General features: G+C 38.2%; 2 protein-coding genes across 4 annotated transcripts in view; both read left to right on the top strand.

Annotated features, from left to right (window-relative positions):
- LOC113010977 (ephrin type-B receptor 1-B) overlaps positions 1-18,466 on the top strand; it is a 436,216-nt gene that overhangs the window by 78,628 nt on the left and 339,122 nt on the right. The window lies entirely within an intron of this gene.
- The window catches only part of gpc5c (glypican 5c), a 106,766-nt gene that overhangs the window by 19,782 nt on the left and 68,518 nt on the right, over positions 1-18,466 (top strand). For both annotated transcript variants that reach the window (XM_026148957.2, XM_026148956.2), the window contains exon 3: positions 6,671-7,374. In XM_026148957.2, coding sequence (XP_026004742.2) covers positions 6,671-7,374 — 704 coding nt within the window. The remainder of the gene's footprint in view (positions 1-6,670; positions 7,375-18,466) is intronic.

Raw genomic sequence — 18,466 nt, forward strand, 5'->3', positions numbered from 1 at the left:
AGATTCCCGGAATGCTTACAGTGAAATATAAAGCCCCCACACCCCTCCCTCATTATTCCAAACGTTCACCTCCTGATAGGACAAGACAGGCAAATTGGGACTTGGAGCCAAAGGTCAGCTACATTATGTGCACATACATTTTGATTGTATATGGGCTTTCAAAGAGGTTTTTCAACTCAAAGTGTTCTTGGCAAGGGGCAGTTTTCCGATTCTTTTAGGTCAAACTTATGTGAGCAGCATGTTTGCGCCTGGTGTCTGACAGATGAGTCATGCTACCACTTTAGATTTTAGATGTATGATTTCGCTGCACAAGTATGATGAATCAACAGATTAATTCAAAGACTTATTAATAGTTTATTACCATTAAACGGGGAGATTGTGTGACACTGCAGCTCTTCCATGTAACCTAAGATGACCAGCAGTGCGTGGGCGATGATGGACCTATATACAGTATTTCTGCTAATTAAAACAAGAATATGTAATCTACACATATGTCACTATGTCACATAACTGTGTGGTGACCTGTCTGAAACCCAAGCGTGTAGGATTAAAATGCTTTGCCTGAGAACATGGTTGGTCAGGTTCAGTCAGGACTGATTGCCAAGATAGGAATGACCCACAACTCCATGGTATGAGAACAGTGTCTCCGGTCTCATTATCACGGTATTACCACATCTCCAAGCACACGGAAGCACACACACATCTACAGGGTCACATATAGATGCTTGAAAATAGACATACATAGAAGCAAATATGTAGATTCTCTCTGCTTGTGCTCGCGCAAAAATTGAAATCAGTGTCATCTGTGATACCCTGTATCTCAGGTTTTCATAATGGGATTTGGATGTAAAGTCCAATAATGGTTGTAGGGTTACAAAGTTTTTTATGCACACACACACGCAAGAACTTGAGCCCTCAAGTGCATCATGCAACACTTGTTTTTATTACTGTTTATCCACCAGCTATCCCACAGTAATTAATTTGAATTGAATTATAATTATATAGCGCCACATCACAACAGCACTCACCTCAAGTCGCTTTATATAAGGTACAGACACTATAATAATACAAAGCAAACCCAACAATCAAAGCACTTGGTGACAATGGAAAAACTCCATTTTAGGAGGAAGAAACCTCTGGCAGAAACTCAATTTGCCAGGATAACAGAACAAAGTTAGATTGCAATGCAACACCTCTACAAGCATGCCACTTCCATTATTAGATATACCCTCAGGGGACAAAATACATTTTTTGGAGTATTTTTACCTAATGCAAACATATATAATTCCATCCAGCCATTGTTTTGTCCACTTGCCCAATTTAGGCACACCCGGGGGCTGGAATCTATCCCAGCTTTTAGGTTGGGAGTTGGGTTAAACCTTGAACTTAATATGTTTCCTTTTATTCTGTTTCTCTCCTGTTTATAACTGAACTGGACGTAGTATTTGTGTAGCAGATTTGGTGGAATTTTGCCTGTTATTTTACGAATTCATAATTTTCAAGAGGATACTATCAGCGGTGCAGCAACCTGAGTTTCAGTGATGTGAAGTGAACAGGCAAAAGAACTGTTAGTGAAGTGAGCACTTATGAATTAAACTATTTCAAACAGAAGGCAAACATTTGAAATGCTACCTTAACGAGCAACAGATAGTTGCTCGAACAGTTATTTATTAGAGAGTCACCCAAGGTATTCAGATGTATCCTGGAATGTCCACCAGCAACCCATTGTCTATAATCTATAAACCAATGGATGAAAGAAAGTCTGGAATTTTCAAAGACTGCTCACAGAGTCTTTAAATAATTAACAATAGCCTCTATAATGCAACAGCAGTCAATCTACTGGTCAGACAGAATAATTAACCTTTAATAATTAACATATGCACATCTTGTGCATGCGTGCATTGTGATTTAGACTGAGGAATCCATCCATACAGTAACAACTGTGTAGCAAAAGCAAGTTGTGACAAAACCATAGTGCTGTGCTTATTTTTGACTTGGTGATTGTGGCAGTTTCATGGTGACACTTTAGCTTTAATTGAGACAGTTAAACAAAGGGTTGGCGTGCAGAATGTAAAGTGGAAATAACCTCCTATGACTTAAATCCAGTATTTTAGAGAATGACCTTGGCATAGCATTTGGATGTGGTGCAATACCTTATTATAGAGTCATAAATACATTCTCAGTTTAAGCCACTGTAGGGCAAAGGCGTCTTCCTCATTGCCGCTGGCTGCTATTTTACACATTTAATACATTGTTTATTCCAAACGGAGAAGATGTCAGATTGCACCACACGGCCACAGACAAACAAGGTCTGTTCATTTGTTTCCATAGAGTTAGCGTGACAATTATGTGTTTTGAATTTCAGTGTTTTAGGACTTCCTAGCAAATTAAAGATAATTGCCTCGTAAAAAAATATCCTCCAAAATAATCCAGTAAGGCTTCATTTCCCAACAGGATCACAGATGGGAGGCTGTGACATAGTAATGATAGCCACCCACGAGTGTGTGTCTGAACTGAGTGTGGTCAAATCCAGAATTAGGTACAGTGGTTAGACAGAACAATCAAACCCCACTGAGTTCCACGCAATGCTAGTTGTGGCTTAAAAAGTGGCCTGTTTTTTGTTCTTAGTATATTTCCCAGAACTGGAAAATGCAGAGAAGCCCACAACAGTCATGCTTGACTTATCACAGAATGAGAATCTAGATCTGTCTAACCATAGGAGACAACTTTTTCGAAAATCACAGATGAATAAAAATTTAAAAATGAGTCATGGGATCCAGTTCACACTGTATATGAAAAATCAAATGCTTGTGGAGTATGGTATAAGGCAGCTTATGCCTAAACCAGACTGTGCCTGGTCATCACTGTACCTTTCTATGGAGGCAGGTTCCTTCATGGTTCTTGCTGTTAGTGCATTAGGTCTTTTGTGGCTTCTGTTATATAAACTTCCTTTATACAAGTCTGCAGCCCTTCTCTTATCTGGTATATGCTGAGTGACAAGATGGAAGATTTGCATCTTAGTAATGAGTAGGTGAACAGTAACGTTTGAAGGTTAAATTACAGCTTATACTGAAGTTGCATTCTAGGTATAACTTATAAATTGTACCTTCAATTATGTATTGTGAATCTACAATACTCCCTGGGAGCTTATGTTTATATGACTCGCCTCCAGATTTTTGTGGCTGCATGAATATATGTGTGGGTTGTTCTACCAAGTTAATCGAGCAAAAGGCAATGATAGGTTATAACTATAACCTCTGCCCCCAGAAGGATAAGAATGAGGTAAAACACTGTGTTCCCTGCCTCGTAGCTTTGCTTAAAATCTGAACTGCTGGAATGTTTGAATAATTTAAACCGCACCTCACTGCAAGCTGTCACCCAGAGAGGTTTGAGTAGAATCATAACATAACATAGCAGTCATAACTTATCACTTATTGTTTGTCACGGGGAGTGTGGAAAGGAAGAAAGGTGGGTTTTTGTTCCAATTCTATATATTCGGACATGGACACGTTTGAAGTAAGAGCCGCAGAGAGACAGGGAAGTCCAATGAGCCCAGGGGCCAAATGAATCCAGATGTCAGAGCATGTTCATAAGGTGGAGTCGGGTTGTACGGTAGTTGTTTTTCCTTGTTTAAAAGTTCAGTCGTTTCTTTATTCCATTTTTCCTGGCAGTTTCCCACTCTCTTCCCTTTTTCTTCTTTCGTGTTCTTTCTCCGTGTCACTCTCTTGGCAAATATGAAAAGCTCTTTTAACAAGTATGGAATGCCTTAAGGATTCAGTGATCCTGTCATAAACCCACTGAATGATTTGCATCCACTTATGGGGCTGCTGAGAGCTAGAAGACATTTTTTGTTCACCTCTTGTCTTGAGAAAACTTCTGTTTTCTTATGTAGAAAAGACGCTCTGTCTCACAGAGAGAAAGATTAAACCACGGTATTTCGGAGCATGATAATGTTATAATAACACTATGTAATGCCGTGTAATCTAAACCCGTGGTTGCATCTTGTGGTATAAATGTCCTGCGGCCATTAAGCATTGCGGCCTTGACTGGCAGGCAAGCAGGCAGACCTCACATTGATAACAACTTTGTAGACCAGGACCGGAGGCTTAGAAGACAGTGAAATGGCACTAAAACGCTGTCTTTACAACTTCTTTGGCAGTCTTGCGATTTTTTTCTTTGCCCACTCCCTCTCTTGGCTTCCTATTTTTCTTCTCTTCTACATCTCTTTTTAGCAGGACCTCTTTGAAGGCTTTTCTGACAGCTTTCAGCAAGCAATCCGGCTATAACTTGTCACCCTTTAGCTTTCCAGTCATATTACCTAACAGAGGATTTTTTTCCCCATGTCTCTCGCCCTTAGTTCAATCACACATTCTTTTGTTTTCTAGGCCAATTTTATAGGCAGCAACGTTAAATGTTAGCGGGAGCAGCCCCGATCACAGTGATGTTGTTATCGGGTGTGTTACAAATGAGTTGTGCTTTTTACTGGCTTGTGGGGAGTCCCAGTGTGTCACAGACGGCGGTCATATTAGTGCAGCTGTTGAGGAGGACATGGCTGTTGTTATCCTTCTGTCTGTGAGATGGGAGGGGCTGGACACACACCCACACATACACACACGCACACACACACACACACACACACACACACATAGATTTGCTTTGGTGAATGAAGTCTGATGAATCAACATCCTTGTTAAGTTTATTCCAGTTTATTAACATTATTCCGGATGTTTATCAATAAATAAATAAATAAAATTAAAAGTCCAAAATGCCTCATTAATTCTTCATCTGTTATTCGTCTGTTTTCGGTCCCACATACAGTACTGAACAGGTACTGGAGACTAATGTTCTTTTCAGTGACTACTGTACATGTATATGTGTTTGTACCTACATACACGTGTGTGCATGGTTGTTGGAGTGAGAATATGTGCGTCGGCCCCCTCTTTCTCTTTTCTCAGTGTCTGTACAGTTGCTACTGTGCCTTCATGTTTGGTCATGCTTTCAAGGTGACATCACACACCAAGAGAGGAGGGTTGAGTCCGCGACATACAGACAGAAACCCACAGGAACCCACACACTTAAATGGAAAAAAAAATATATGGAAAGATGGTGGAAGTAAGATCATGGGCGCAGTGTAGAGTTTTGAGTCATGTAGGTGAAATAGGTTGAATAACCTTCAGATTTCAGATTGCAATATGAAATAATTAATGTTAACATTTTTTAAAGTTGCATTCAATGGGAAATCATATCAATTAGCAGAGAAAAAGTTCAACATTTTAGTAAAATGAAAAGAAAGAAAATTAATTTGGTTGCAGCTCAGCCGTAGACCTGCTAATTTGTATTACAGTTTTTTACAGACGCTAGGACACATTTCTCAATACTTAGGTCACTTTTGCAAAACTCTTCACACAATCCTCCTAACTGACCGTCAGCTTGGCAAAGCAGTTCATTTCACATTCAAAATGCACTACAACTACCAAAACACTTCATTCAGGTCTCAAATAAACTCATTCTTCCAGAACACTAGCAAAGGTTGACAGCCGACAAACACACTTTGTCACCCACAAAACAATGACCTAAAAAACACTAACAACATGTAGCATTACACAGTGTTTCCTTGTGTAAAACAAGGACCCATCTCTGTTTATAATTTCAATATATGTTACTGGAATGAATCAGACATCATGCAGAATTCGTTAATATTTGTTTATGTATTTTTATTTTTTTGCACTAAGTAATCCCAAAATACAAGAATTTGTATACACACCATCCACTGATACACATACAATAGTAATGCTAATCTACTCGGTCTTCCCTATTTGGCCACAGGTTCTCATCCACATCACATCTTATGTCATCTAGAGCAATACACCTAGGAAAGAATCTTCTGGCTGCCAGAATTGAAGGAGTTGAAAAATTGAAGCAGTAACACCTGTGTAGATGTTCATCTACAATGAGGATCAGCTGTGGCTGGTTAAACTGCATTTTTAGATTTAAAATATGTTTCAATAAAATATTGCTGTTGGATTTTGCTGTCTTTTTAAGTTTTGCATTATGTTATTGTTTTGGCCATAAGTTTAACAGTTTTGAAAACAGTATGTAAGCACATGCAAAATGTCCTGTACGTACAAAGATTTTTGGCAGTTGTTGTGTCTGAGTGAGGAGATAATTCATGAAATTTGAGAGATGTAGTCATTGAATGCATTTTGTGCCAAAACAATGATAACTGGTCCTCAGTTTAGCCCACATAGACTTCTGTTGTGCTCACTGTGTGAGGAGTTTTGCAAACGTGACCTAAGTATTGAGAAATGTGTCCTAGCGTCTGTAAAAAACTGTAAGTATGTACTTAATAACGTAGCAGATTACAATGGTCAGCATATTATTAAATCTTTATTTCTCTCTCTGTAGAAAAGCAGAGGCATCTTTTCTAAGACATGCATACTTTGCGAATATTTTCCATAACTTTATCCAACTGCAATTCTCACCTCAACTTGATAAACATAAACCAAGCCTAACTGTTTAGTTTCCAGGGTTTTGATATGTGTTTGCAGTTGAAATGCCTTATGCAATTCCTGGTGAGCTTGTAGATCATGTAATTTAAGATTTATTGATGATAGTAATGAAATGTTATTTACTTTCCCTCTGTCTTATTTCTGTGTCTCTCTTCTTTCAGACATGTTCCAGTCCCTATTATCCTTCTCTCAAGGCCACCTGAGTTCGCTGTTGGAGGGAAGCTTCCCATCTCTGTCCCAGCAAGCACTACCCCATGTAAATCAGCTTTTTTCCTCCCTCTCCCTCTACCTCCGTGGAGGTAATGTCTCTGTGGAGGGAGAAGTCCACCATTTTTTTAACAACCTCTTCCCACTTGCATACACGCGCCTTATAAATCCAGGCGTTGAAGGCAGCATAATGGTGGGCAGTAAAATGGGTGACTGTCTCCGTATGATCCGGCCAGATATCAACCCGTTTGGTAATCACGCTGTCGTCATGGCCCAGAAGCTGGCTGGGGCTTTGGGGGTTGGGCGGCAACTCGGTCTGGCCCTGGAAGAAGGTCTGGAGGTCATGAACGCAACCGAATATGCCAGACTGAGCAAGGAGTGCGTAAAGTCCCTGGTGAAGATGATGTACTGCTCCCACTGCAGAGGTCTGACGTTGATCAAGCCCTGTGGGGGCTACTGTCTGAATGTAATGCGAGGCTGCTTGGCTTGCGTGTCAGAATTGGATCAGCCTTGGAGGAGATACACTAGGTTGGTGGAGAAACTTACCCATGCCATGGCCGAGCAGCACAGTTTGGAACTGGCCATGCTGGGCGTCAGAGGGCACGTTAATGACGCCTTGCTTTATACAGAGCTTCATGGTCCACTCATTACTGCCACGGTGAGTACACACTGGTGAAACATCGATCATAGGTTTTAATGCACAAGAAAAGGCCTCCAAAACTTTTCTTCTTTTTGTTTGTTTGTTTAATATCTTTGTTTTATACATGTACCTTGGCAAAGTTTAATATATTGATTGGAAAGCTTTTGCAGCTTGCTTGTCAGTTATGACTTATTTTTTTCCAGCAGTGCAACAAAGAACCCTACACACTACATTAATGTTTCTGCTACGTTGAAACTTTTCAGAGAAAAATAATGTTTATACTGAAAAGAACTTTAGCCCCCACCAAGTTAACTGAGGCTAGAGGAATAATTTTTCAAAATGGTAAGGCAGCTAAAAATCTCCATTGTTTACATTCTGACTGTGGAAATATTGCTCATTGACTATGGTGAACCTGAGACAAAAAGTGGATAAAGCGTATGCAAGTGAGTGCACTTGCATGCTATAAATGCTACCATATGGTTTAAGCAATATGTGTGCACAAGTTAATATTGTCAACAGCATATACAGAGTTTTATAAACTGCTGCCAGAGAAACCTGAAGCTAAACCTGTTCTTTTATGACAGCAAGCATTACAGTTAAGCTGTACCTAGTTAGGCAACTTAGCAAGTAGTACAGAGGTTATAATACATATTGAGTAGTCTTCTTTGATTATTGGTTTCAGACAAAATAGCTTTTGAATCAGGCCATTATTATCACAAGTTCAAAGCACCAGATTGTAATTGCCTAGCAACATCTGTGTAAATAATTTTTCTTTGCCTAAACTTCAAATAATATTTATCTAGAAGGTAAGAAAAACATATTTCATACTTGTAGCAATTCTGGTGACAAATGGCCAGCAGCATATTAAGTAAGTAACTTATGTGCTTCAACATGTGAAACCAGCAGTGTGGCTCTTTAGTTGTGGAGGAATACTACAAAACATAAATGGATCCATATTAATGCATAGACAGTTATAACCTGCACAGATGCTTATAACTTTCTCTGTTTGTGTGTAACAGAGGAGAGTTAGGTGCCAGGCTTAAAGACTGACCTAATAAAAATATGCGGGGAGAGAGACCAAGCTTGTATTTCATGTGCGCGTACGTGTGCCTGCTTGGTATTCATAGGGTGGCAGGCAAGCCCAGAGCAGGGGACTCAGCAGCATGAGGACAAGTGGTACAGAATTGAAAGAGTTCCAGCTAGGCCATACAATCTACACCTAGTAAGCTGACAAAAAAAGGATCTGGATACTAGTGGCTTTCATATGTTTGAGTAAACACTCACCAAGGTTGGAGCATAAACATGAGCACCCATGTGTAAAAAATCATCACACACGCACCCGCACACTAAAAGGCCTACGAGTTCTACGAAATACCCATCGAACCCACTAAAAAATGTTAAACTGTGGTACAAGTGCAAAAATGTGCTTAACTAAAGTCGAGTTGAAAAAAACGAACTCTGCTTCTTTTTTGCCCAGTCAGAGTATTATATGGAGTTGTTATTAAAGGAATTATTCTGACTGTGCGGTTTAATTCTGGGATGCTGTCCCAAGCCATTTGTGGTTGCGCTTTCATTTACTCTGTTAGCTGCAGACTACATGGTCTCCAATATACGTTGCCATACAACACATTGTACATACAAACTCACACAAACGCATACACAGAGGATTGCCCAAGGATGACATTTTTAGCCCAACCTAGCAACCTAGGTCTAACACATTCCTGCTTTTATTGATATAGAGCCTAACTGTGGGTGGGTTGAAGGGAAGTGATTATAGATTTTGGTAGATCCTAGAGTTGGATTATGAGAAGTAGACACCATTAGGGAAAATATGAACAAATATGCAGTAAAACAGTTACTCTTATTGATGCAAAGAGCAGCACCAATGTTCAGTGAGGCTTTCTCAGAATACAGCTGTGTTTAATTCATCTTAAAGTTTCTCCAGATTCAGCTGTGCTTCTGAGGCCATTTGTTGAGATCATTACAAAAATGATATGGCTCATTTGACCTACAGGGAAACCTTATATCTTCATGTGTGGTTATGATGGCCAGACTAGGATAACTCTTAACACATAAAAGCATGTTTTTTTTCTCACACATTCATTCAGTGACTCAGTTGCTTACTAAGCTCTTTATGGTATGTATATGAGAAAATAGCAACAGTGGTCCATATTAGAACAGTTTATATGCAGGTCTACCTTATCCGCTTGTTGGTTTTACCACACCTTCTCATTACGGTCTTACGGAGGAATGATAATAGCAGACTGGGCCTTTAGATAATGGAAACAAGGGCTCGTGGGTTGATTGGAAGCTTTCCATTTACCATCGCGGCACCTCAGTAGACTGCAGAAGTTTACATAGCAAGCACTTTTTCTTTTACACTTGGCAACAATAAAATTAAGGATTATCATTGGTTTGAAAATACAACCTCACTTTCAAAAGTTGGGATAGTAGGCAGAATATAAATAAAACTGAATTTATCGAGTTGCAAATGATTTGAAGCCTATATTTCATTGTAAATAGAACAAAGACTAAGAACTGAATGCTGCAACTGAGAAATTGGACTGTTTTCTAAATTAAAAAGTATGCTAATTACAAATTTGATTGCAACTAAAACACACATGGATCCATCCTACAACTACTTAGGTTAATTGTCAACAAGTAGTAACACAAATGATCAAACCAAAGAGGCTGAGTGTTTTAGAAGTAAAGATGAAGAGGGATTCACCCAGCTGTAAAAGGTTGTCTCATCAAATAGTTAAGCTATTTAAAAATAATCTTTATGTCTTTTTAGTTAGCTTTAAAAATGTTTTATATGATAGTTTTATTATAGTATTGTTAAAATAGAGAATCGAGATAAATCTTCAGGCAGTGCTGCATTAAAAATAGACACAGTTCTGGGGTGGATGTGGCTTCACTGGTTTAGGAATACATGTGAAAAAGGTCAGTAAATTTATTGTGTTGCTGCATCCACAAATGCAATTTAAAACTATTATGCAAAGATAAAGTCAGATATAAAGAAGATCCACAAAATCCACCATCTTATCTGGGTTTGTGCTCATTTAATTTGGAGTTAGGCAAAGTGGAGAACTGTTGTTCTTAAAAGTTAAATGGAATATCTGGTCTAAAGACATTGTTCTGTATCAGTGTGTGGTTCAAAAGACAGCGTCTTAGGTACTTTATAGTGCACGTGGCATGGGTAACCCACACATCTGTGAAAGTTCCACTTGCTGAAAAAATGTAAACAGGTTTAGGAGCACCATGTGCTGTCGTTCAGATGTCTTACTTATTTTAGCAGGACAGTAGCAAACTACATTCTGCACATGTTGCAACAGCACATGGTTCTGTGACCAAGAGAGTACAAAGATCAAACCCTTTTTAATAGTAATACACGAAGGAACTGAAATCTTTAGTTCCCAAACAATTAGAAAGGTGATTAAAAAGGAGGTGATGCCAAAAAATATGTTTACTTTATATGTAAAATATGTACTTTCAGACCATTTTCATCATTTGTTTCAGATATGCTGATGAAAACAGTTCAGAAGGTCTTTTTTTTAATCATCTTATATGACACACATGCTCAGGCTTTTATATATACTTTCTGTATCTGATATTTCAGACTGTTAGCTTAATGTTTGCTGCCAAATAATGCAGATGGCAAATCTATATGCTTAAACCATCTTTCTAAATTGCGTGTGCCTTTGGCACGCCTCTAAACATCAGGCGGAGTGACTGACTTAGTCAGCAGTCCATTAGCTAATGATGGTTGATGCAGCCCATCTTATCCTCAGTCGCCCTCACACATTTCTGCCACTCTCAACTTCTCTCACTGTAATACTGTATGCTGATCATGTGCAGCCACACCACAACAAATATACAAACAAACAAGAAATATAAAAACAAACAAATGAATAAATAAATGTTGTTATAACAGCCATAAATGTGATTGAGAGTGGAATGCCTTTGCCTCTGAACACAAAGCAGTTGCACTCAGTTTAATATCTTTCTCTAGTAATCTTTACTTTGGAGTGATGGATTGACAGAATCATATTGTTTCAGAAGGCACACCATCTTGGATCAATCTAGTGGAATCTAGTGTGTGGTTTTTCTTCAGAGCTCGTGGTCGGCTACTGGATGGATTGTTTGTACAGACAGAAAACAGGCAACAAAAAGAAACTTTATCAGTATAATAAATGAAAGAATGTTTCCAGCACTTTGGTATATTGATCATAGTCTGTAAGCTTCTCCAATCAAAGTCCAGATTTGTGTAATAAACTTCAATAGTGCCATCCAATGTAATAAAATCATGTTTGTTTATTTATTTATTTTTTTTGTCTATTACATAGTAAATCAGAATACCTCATCAAGTCATATTACCTCTCATATTGATCCAAAAAAAGTCGGATTCCTGATGAGACTTTTTGTTCTTTACAACACACAAATTCCTGATACCTTCTCATGGCTTAAGCCAAAAGTTAGACGTCTCTCCTAATTAAATAAACATAAACACATTTTCTGACGCTGAATGCACAAAAATCACACTTCAGTGATTCTTATTTATAGTGCTTCCTGAATCCTGTATTTTGAACTAGCTACCATAATAATATCAGGCAGCAGCTGCTGCAATGTTAACACAAGTGCCTGCTGCATCTGTGTTATGATTTTCATGGTAAACGCTGGCCCATTAGAAGCCTTCATGAACACATGGGCTCCCAGTTTCTCTTTAGATGCTTATTTTCTCTCCCTGTGGCCGTATGTTCCACAATATATTGTAGAGACAGACAAGATGAACTCACTTGACTTTCCCAGTCTCTTTCTCTTGCTTTCTTTTCTTTTTCTCTATATATAACACTACTTGAATCCACTGAGACGTCTTGGCACATTCGGTATCTGTAATTCTCAGAAATGTATTTACAGTTTTGCATAAACGTTGTCAACAAACTCCACAGTAACACCCATATTCACAAGAAAAAAAAAAAAAAAAAAAAACAAGAGGCTCTCATTTTTAGATCATCTGCGAGTGATTTAATCAGGGTAAACAAGCCTCAGTGTGGAGAGAGGAACTCAGTGTGCTCCTTACAGACTGCAATCTGAAGGACTTTTTCCTGTGATATACGAGTGACTGCAACTCTCTTTAATTAGCACTGACATCGTTTGGACAACGGAAAAAGGAGAGAGGGGAGGACAGCTCAACAGAGACTGAGAAAGAATAGACAAAATGATTTAGACAAAATGAATGGAGCCCCACAAAGACTGCAATGAAGAACTGTTAGAGAGGCAAAGGGCACACAGGGGAGACGTGTAACAGTGTAAATTGTCTACACTCTTTTAGTCAGGGTTGTCGGAGATCTTCCTGTATGAGTGGGAGGATTGCTATAGAAAGAAAAGTAGGTTGTTCAACATTTTGTTTTTAGCTACTACACATAATCATACTCACTTCAGTTAAATTCAGTTTTATTTGTATACTGAAAAAAAAACATCACAAACTGCTAAAGATGCCAGAAAAGTCAACCAAACAGAGCATTCACTATGAGCAGCACTTGGCAATGGTGGAAAAGAAGATCTCCTTTTAACAGGAAGAGACCGCTGACAAACCCAGACTCAGGGAGGTGTGGCTATCTGCGGCGAATGGTCGGTTAAAAAGTTAATGACGTGCCATATAAAGATGTGGGGATTGAAAAGAGGTGAGCGGAGGACAAATACTCAGTGCATCATGGGAAGTCCTCCAGCAGCCTACACCTATAGCGGCATAAAGCCAGTTACACACTGGAAACAATTTGCTGTGAGAGACCACAGAAAGATATGCGGGAGTGGAAAAAACTCTCTTTAACTTCAAGGTTAGAAACTGAAGGTACTGCCAATGAAAGTGCAGAACACCGTTTATTGATATATGACCAGGTAATAAATATATTATAAGGTCACAACAGTAACCAGAGCCTGGGATGTCTGCAAGCAAGCTTCAAATCACTTCCTGTGTATACGTGGCTTAATGTTTCATGGTCAGCTTTTACACAATGTTTTTACATAGAGGTGCTTTATTAAGCTCACACAATTAATATGGAAAAGAAAACCCACTAAAATTAAAACCAATTTAAAAATAAAAGAAATGGTGCTAATAAATAATATTTAAACTTAAATTCAGCTTAAATATGTTGTAAACAAACTATAAATGCTGCTTTCTGTTTATCATTCAAAACTTGGTAGCTTACCATCATAAGCAGATCTAATCACAATATTTAACCCTGACCAGCAAAGAGCTCATCTTGAGGTATGCAGATGTATATAATTTGTACATTCCAGTTTATGGAAACAACACATTATTTACAAAGCAATCTCCTTCATCCACAAAAGAAACCATAGATAATCATTGTGGATAATCAGCTTTTGACATACATGCCTTGACCCAGCTATGCTGCTGTTATTATTAACAACAACAAGAATAGAAAGCTTTTATTAACAAGGGGTCACAACAGGGGTAGGGGGTAGCTCCACACAACCCAAAAGGGAATTGTATCTCTTTCCTGGACTGAACCTGGGCTCTTGTAATAATAATAATAACAATAATAATAATAATAATGCAATATTTATCAATCTGTATAGACTGTCTGATGTCACAGTAACACCTTATAGCCTAGATCTGTGTCAGTGTGTGGTTAACCATATAACACAGCCTGGCAGTGCTGCTGAGGGAAGAGAGAGGCTTTCTTATTCCCCTAACCCACCCACATGTTCCCAGAGGGGTCAGGGTTTGAACTGGCAAGTATCCAGTTGCAACCCTGCTTCATTAACCACGAGGCCTCTGCCACAGTACCGCTAGTCTGGCAAAATAAAGACAAAGTCCGTATTATACATACATGTTTATGTGTTATTTTTGGATAATGTTATATTGTTATTACAGACTTTCACACATTGTGCCCAGTGTTGTTCCTCACCAAGTCATTTCGGGGGAGAACAAAAGATACCTTAGAGTCTATGTATTTCTTCTGTTTTTACATTAACGTTTAATCAGCAAAAAAAGAAATGTAAACACTTGTGCGCACATAATGAGCCTTCCTTTTCTGTTTTCATGTGTGTAGCAATTAGCGGTGCAGTTTTTTTTTTCTTCTACATAGTTACCATGCTGCTCAACGGCACAAATTCTTTGCGGTCTCTTTGGGGAAAACATAATAAATATAATATACAGCCATGTTACCAATATTTTAACCAGTGGCTGGTTGCTTTCCCACTGTTATGATAGGACTGTACTACTGTGAGTATTTTCTTTTTTGTTTTCCTTTAGTCTGAAACCACAGTGAATCAAGTCAATTAATTTAACAACTTCTTTACTTTTGATCTTGCAAGTGCTTTTTCCAGCCTGGTAGCTTGTTACATAATGCTCATTGAAACATTCATATGAAATTAAATTAAATTCTTGTTCCAAAGGCAATGTCTCTTCTCCTACTACACGTTGGTGTGCCATTTCTAAACTTCAATGAAAGGATTGGATGATGGTTTGATCCTATGAGCAGTTTTTAATGATATCACCAAAAACGAAAGAAATTTGAAGTTTAAGTTCCTTGCTATAATCACTGAAGTGGAAGTTTCCTTATTTGTTTTCATATATATTCTGTTACAATGTTGGATAAACACGTCAAAGGTAGCTAATATTTCAGTATTGAAAACTTCTATACCTCAAAAAGTCAGGCTTCAGGCTGCACTAAATGCTTAGGATCAGGCAGTTCATTACTTTTATATAAGTATTATAAAACAGAGGGAATATTCTTGATCTCACACAGGATGCTTTGATTACGAATACAAACTTCCAAATTCCCAATCAAAAGACAGGCACTCACAAGAAATTTGGCTTTCAGGGAGAATTGCTGAAATAGCTTAGTTTCGGATAGTTGATGAACAAAAGGCTGCACTAAGGCCCAGTGTAAGATAAACAAGGATTAATCAGAACTGTGATGTCAAAGTATTCCAGTAGAGGCCAAGAGTGTGCATAATGGAGATTAGTGTACATGATAGTTTATAATTCTGTCAGATGGTTCAAAAGTGGACATTGTTTGATCTTAGGTCAGGAACTGATGATATAATCCAATCTTGGCTCCTTTTTTAAAATTTCTTTATTTTTATTTTTTTCAATTCTCTCATCTACCATCAGAGCCATGAAAAGGAAATATTTTATATGAAGTTCTGAGCTCACCTAGAAAGGGCATTTAACTGACGATGACTTTGGCGCCGCTTACAAATATGGTATGATTCCTAGAGAAACAGTTGGTAGCATTAGGCAATGACATGTGATTGTTTATATGCACATTTAGCACATACCCCATCGGAAGAAGAGGGTCTTCACTGAACAGACAAGCTAATGCTCATCTCACAATGTGTTGTGCTTGGGGTCAGGGGGGCTGAGAAAGTTCTCCAGGCTTTACTGGATAATCCCTTGATAAATAAACTGGGAGGAAAGACCACCACTGCTATCTGTAAGCTAATACTCCCCTAGAGAAGTGATGGCAATGGGCTTGGCTAGCTTGGAAGCGATTATCTTGCTGTTCTCTGTTTTTCACTCTCTTACTTTAGGAAGATATTTAAGTAATGCACAGTTCTTCATAAAGTTGGAACAACATAGAAAACATGAAAATAGATCATATCTTAGACCTTTGTGAGATTTAAAAAAAAATAAAATAAATTTATCCACTTTGGAAAGGGGTTATGTGCAACTGTGTTGATATGCAAAACTGTAAATCCACACCTGTAAAACATACTGTACACATGCAGTGTAGTTGTAAAAACACTAATCCACCCTCCCTGCAGCAGTAGAAATCAAATTTCACTGGGTAGCTCAAATGCACATAGAATACATGCCTTGTATTTCCCTAAAGTCTTCCACGTGGAGAAGATCCATCCCATCAATCTGCCCCCTCCATCAGTCTCTGTCCTCAGGCAATCATATAAGGAATGCTCTGTAAAATAGCTGAAATTGTGAAGGTATAACAAGGGCAAGCAGGTGGTCACACACACATACACACTCAAAACCAAAAACTCACGCTGGGCCCAAATGGGATTTCCATTCTCACGCCATCATCAGGTCATGAGATAATTGATTTATGGCCGTGTTTTAGCTCATGTCATTATTCAGCCTGTCATCTGATTGGCTTTCAGGATTATGTGGTTATCAGAGCCAATCTATAAGAGCATGTCTGTATTTCTCAAGAGTATCCTTAAGAGGATCCTGTTTATTTTTCCTGACAGTCACTTTGTGTTCAGTTTACACTGTATGTTTAGTTAGGCATAAAAATGATTTGTGTTAGTGTTATTGTTTTGAAATGTAGGTCTTTCTTTTGGACCTCTTCAAAAAGTATAACATTTGAACCTCTTCTCTGTGGTTTGGTAATGCAAAAAAAATGGGGTAATGCAAACAAAACTGAGAGTGACCCCCTCTTGATGTTCATATTTTACTCAGATGTTTACATTTTTGTCTGAAAGAATAGCGCAATGTTGAGAAACGCAGATGAGAAATGGCACTTTGAAAAGTTCACAATGACAGGATTACACCCTATCTTAATTTCTCACCACTGCAGAGTTGTGATAACCTGTAGCACTGCCCTCATTTGTCACACACTGAACTTTATTTAGCACATTTGGTCTCATGCGATTAAAGAAAAAAACTTTTGAGAGAGTTTCCTAATAGAAGTATTAATAAAAAAATGTCCTGTTAATAAGTTTCAGCTCATTTATATATATATGTATATATATATATATATATATATATATATATATATATATATATATATATATATATATATATATATATATGCAGTGTATTTTCTGAGGTCCTGAGCAGTCAGAAAGGCCCCTTTTGTCTCTTTTTTATCACTCACTTTGTGCTTATTATTTCTGTTATGGCGACTCCTTCATGGTATGTAGTGGTTTTTTCCCCTGTATTATTATTATTTTTACCCAGAATAGTTTTCTTCCTAGCCAGTCATAACAAGGTTACATTAACCTAACAAAAAATTCAAATAATAAAAATGAGCATTAAACATCCAACTAATGCATCATAACTACATTATTTTCTTAAGCAAAACCTGTAACTTTTTTACAGACTATTCTGCTCCACCATTTGCTTACATGGCTGTTGCAAAGGCTTGCCAGCTTCCCCAGTTTCGCACACAGACACACACACACTTCCATATGCACAGTGCAGTAGACCTCCCAAACTCTACAGTCTGGACATGATGTCATAAGATTTTATGTTGTAATGAATCTCTGGAATTGGATTTATAGATTATTATTCCTTTATTCATTTCTGTATTTATTTTGCTAAATGAGAAAGAGGCACATTGTTTAATTCAGCAGGAGCTGTTGCATTGGCCAAGTAACTGTCGTGACATTTATAACAGTAGTAATTCCTAGAATTAACTGTGTTTTTGGTCAGAGCAATCAAATAATCTCATTTGTCAGGCTTTATTTTGAAATGTTCAAATCTGTGTTCTAATACATTTCTAAACACACTGTGAGCGTGTGCACACGAGATGAACAATGACTGTCCACAGAAGCATTGCTGCGCATGCAAACAGCATTTAGCTCAGAGTGCTGACAGGCTACATGGTCAAAACAGTTGCTATGGTCTATCTTTTCTCACCGCCGCAATGTAGTGCATGTGTGTGTCGTGTTTGCATGCATATGTGCGGCCATTCTCTTGTGTGGTTGAGGCCGTCCACATGTGAGCGTGTTTTATGGGTCCAAAGGGAGTTAAGGTTAATGCAGTAAAACCACCTTCCGCGTGCCCAGCGTATGCCTTAAAAGAGGATTTGACACGAGAATGCAGTAAAGAAATAAACTATGGATAAAGTAGAAGGTTTTTAGTGAAAAAGAAAAAAAAAATCAGATACTTATTGGGATGTCATTGTTGAGTCCTCTGCTACTGATGGGCCTATTGCATGGTTGGTATGTGAAAGCTTTCATTTAAACAGCACATGAGCTGACACATCTGCCTCACTGTGGAGGGAAAAGAATATTTTTAGTGCAACTGCGAGACACATTTTGTTACTGTTAACATATTTCAGCTGCTTCAAAACTAATCCAAACTCTTCCCAGCATGTGGACACACCCCTCCAAGCAAAAA

The sequence above is a fragment of the Astatotilapia calliptera genome, chromosome 18 (assembly GCF_964374335.1).
Source record: "Astatotilapia calliptera chromosome 18, fAstCal68.1, whole genome shotgun sequence".
NCBI lineage: Eukaryota > Metazoa > Chordata > Actinopteri > Cichliformes > Cichlidae > Astatotilapia > Astatotilapia calliptera.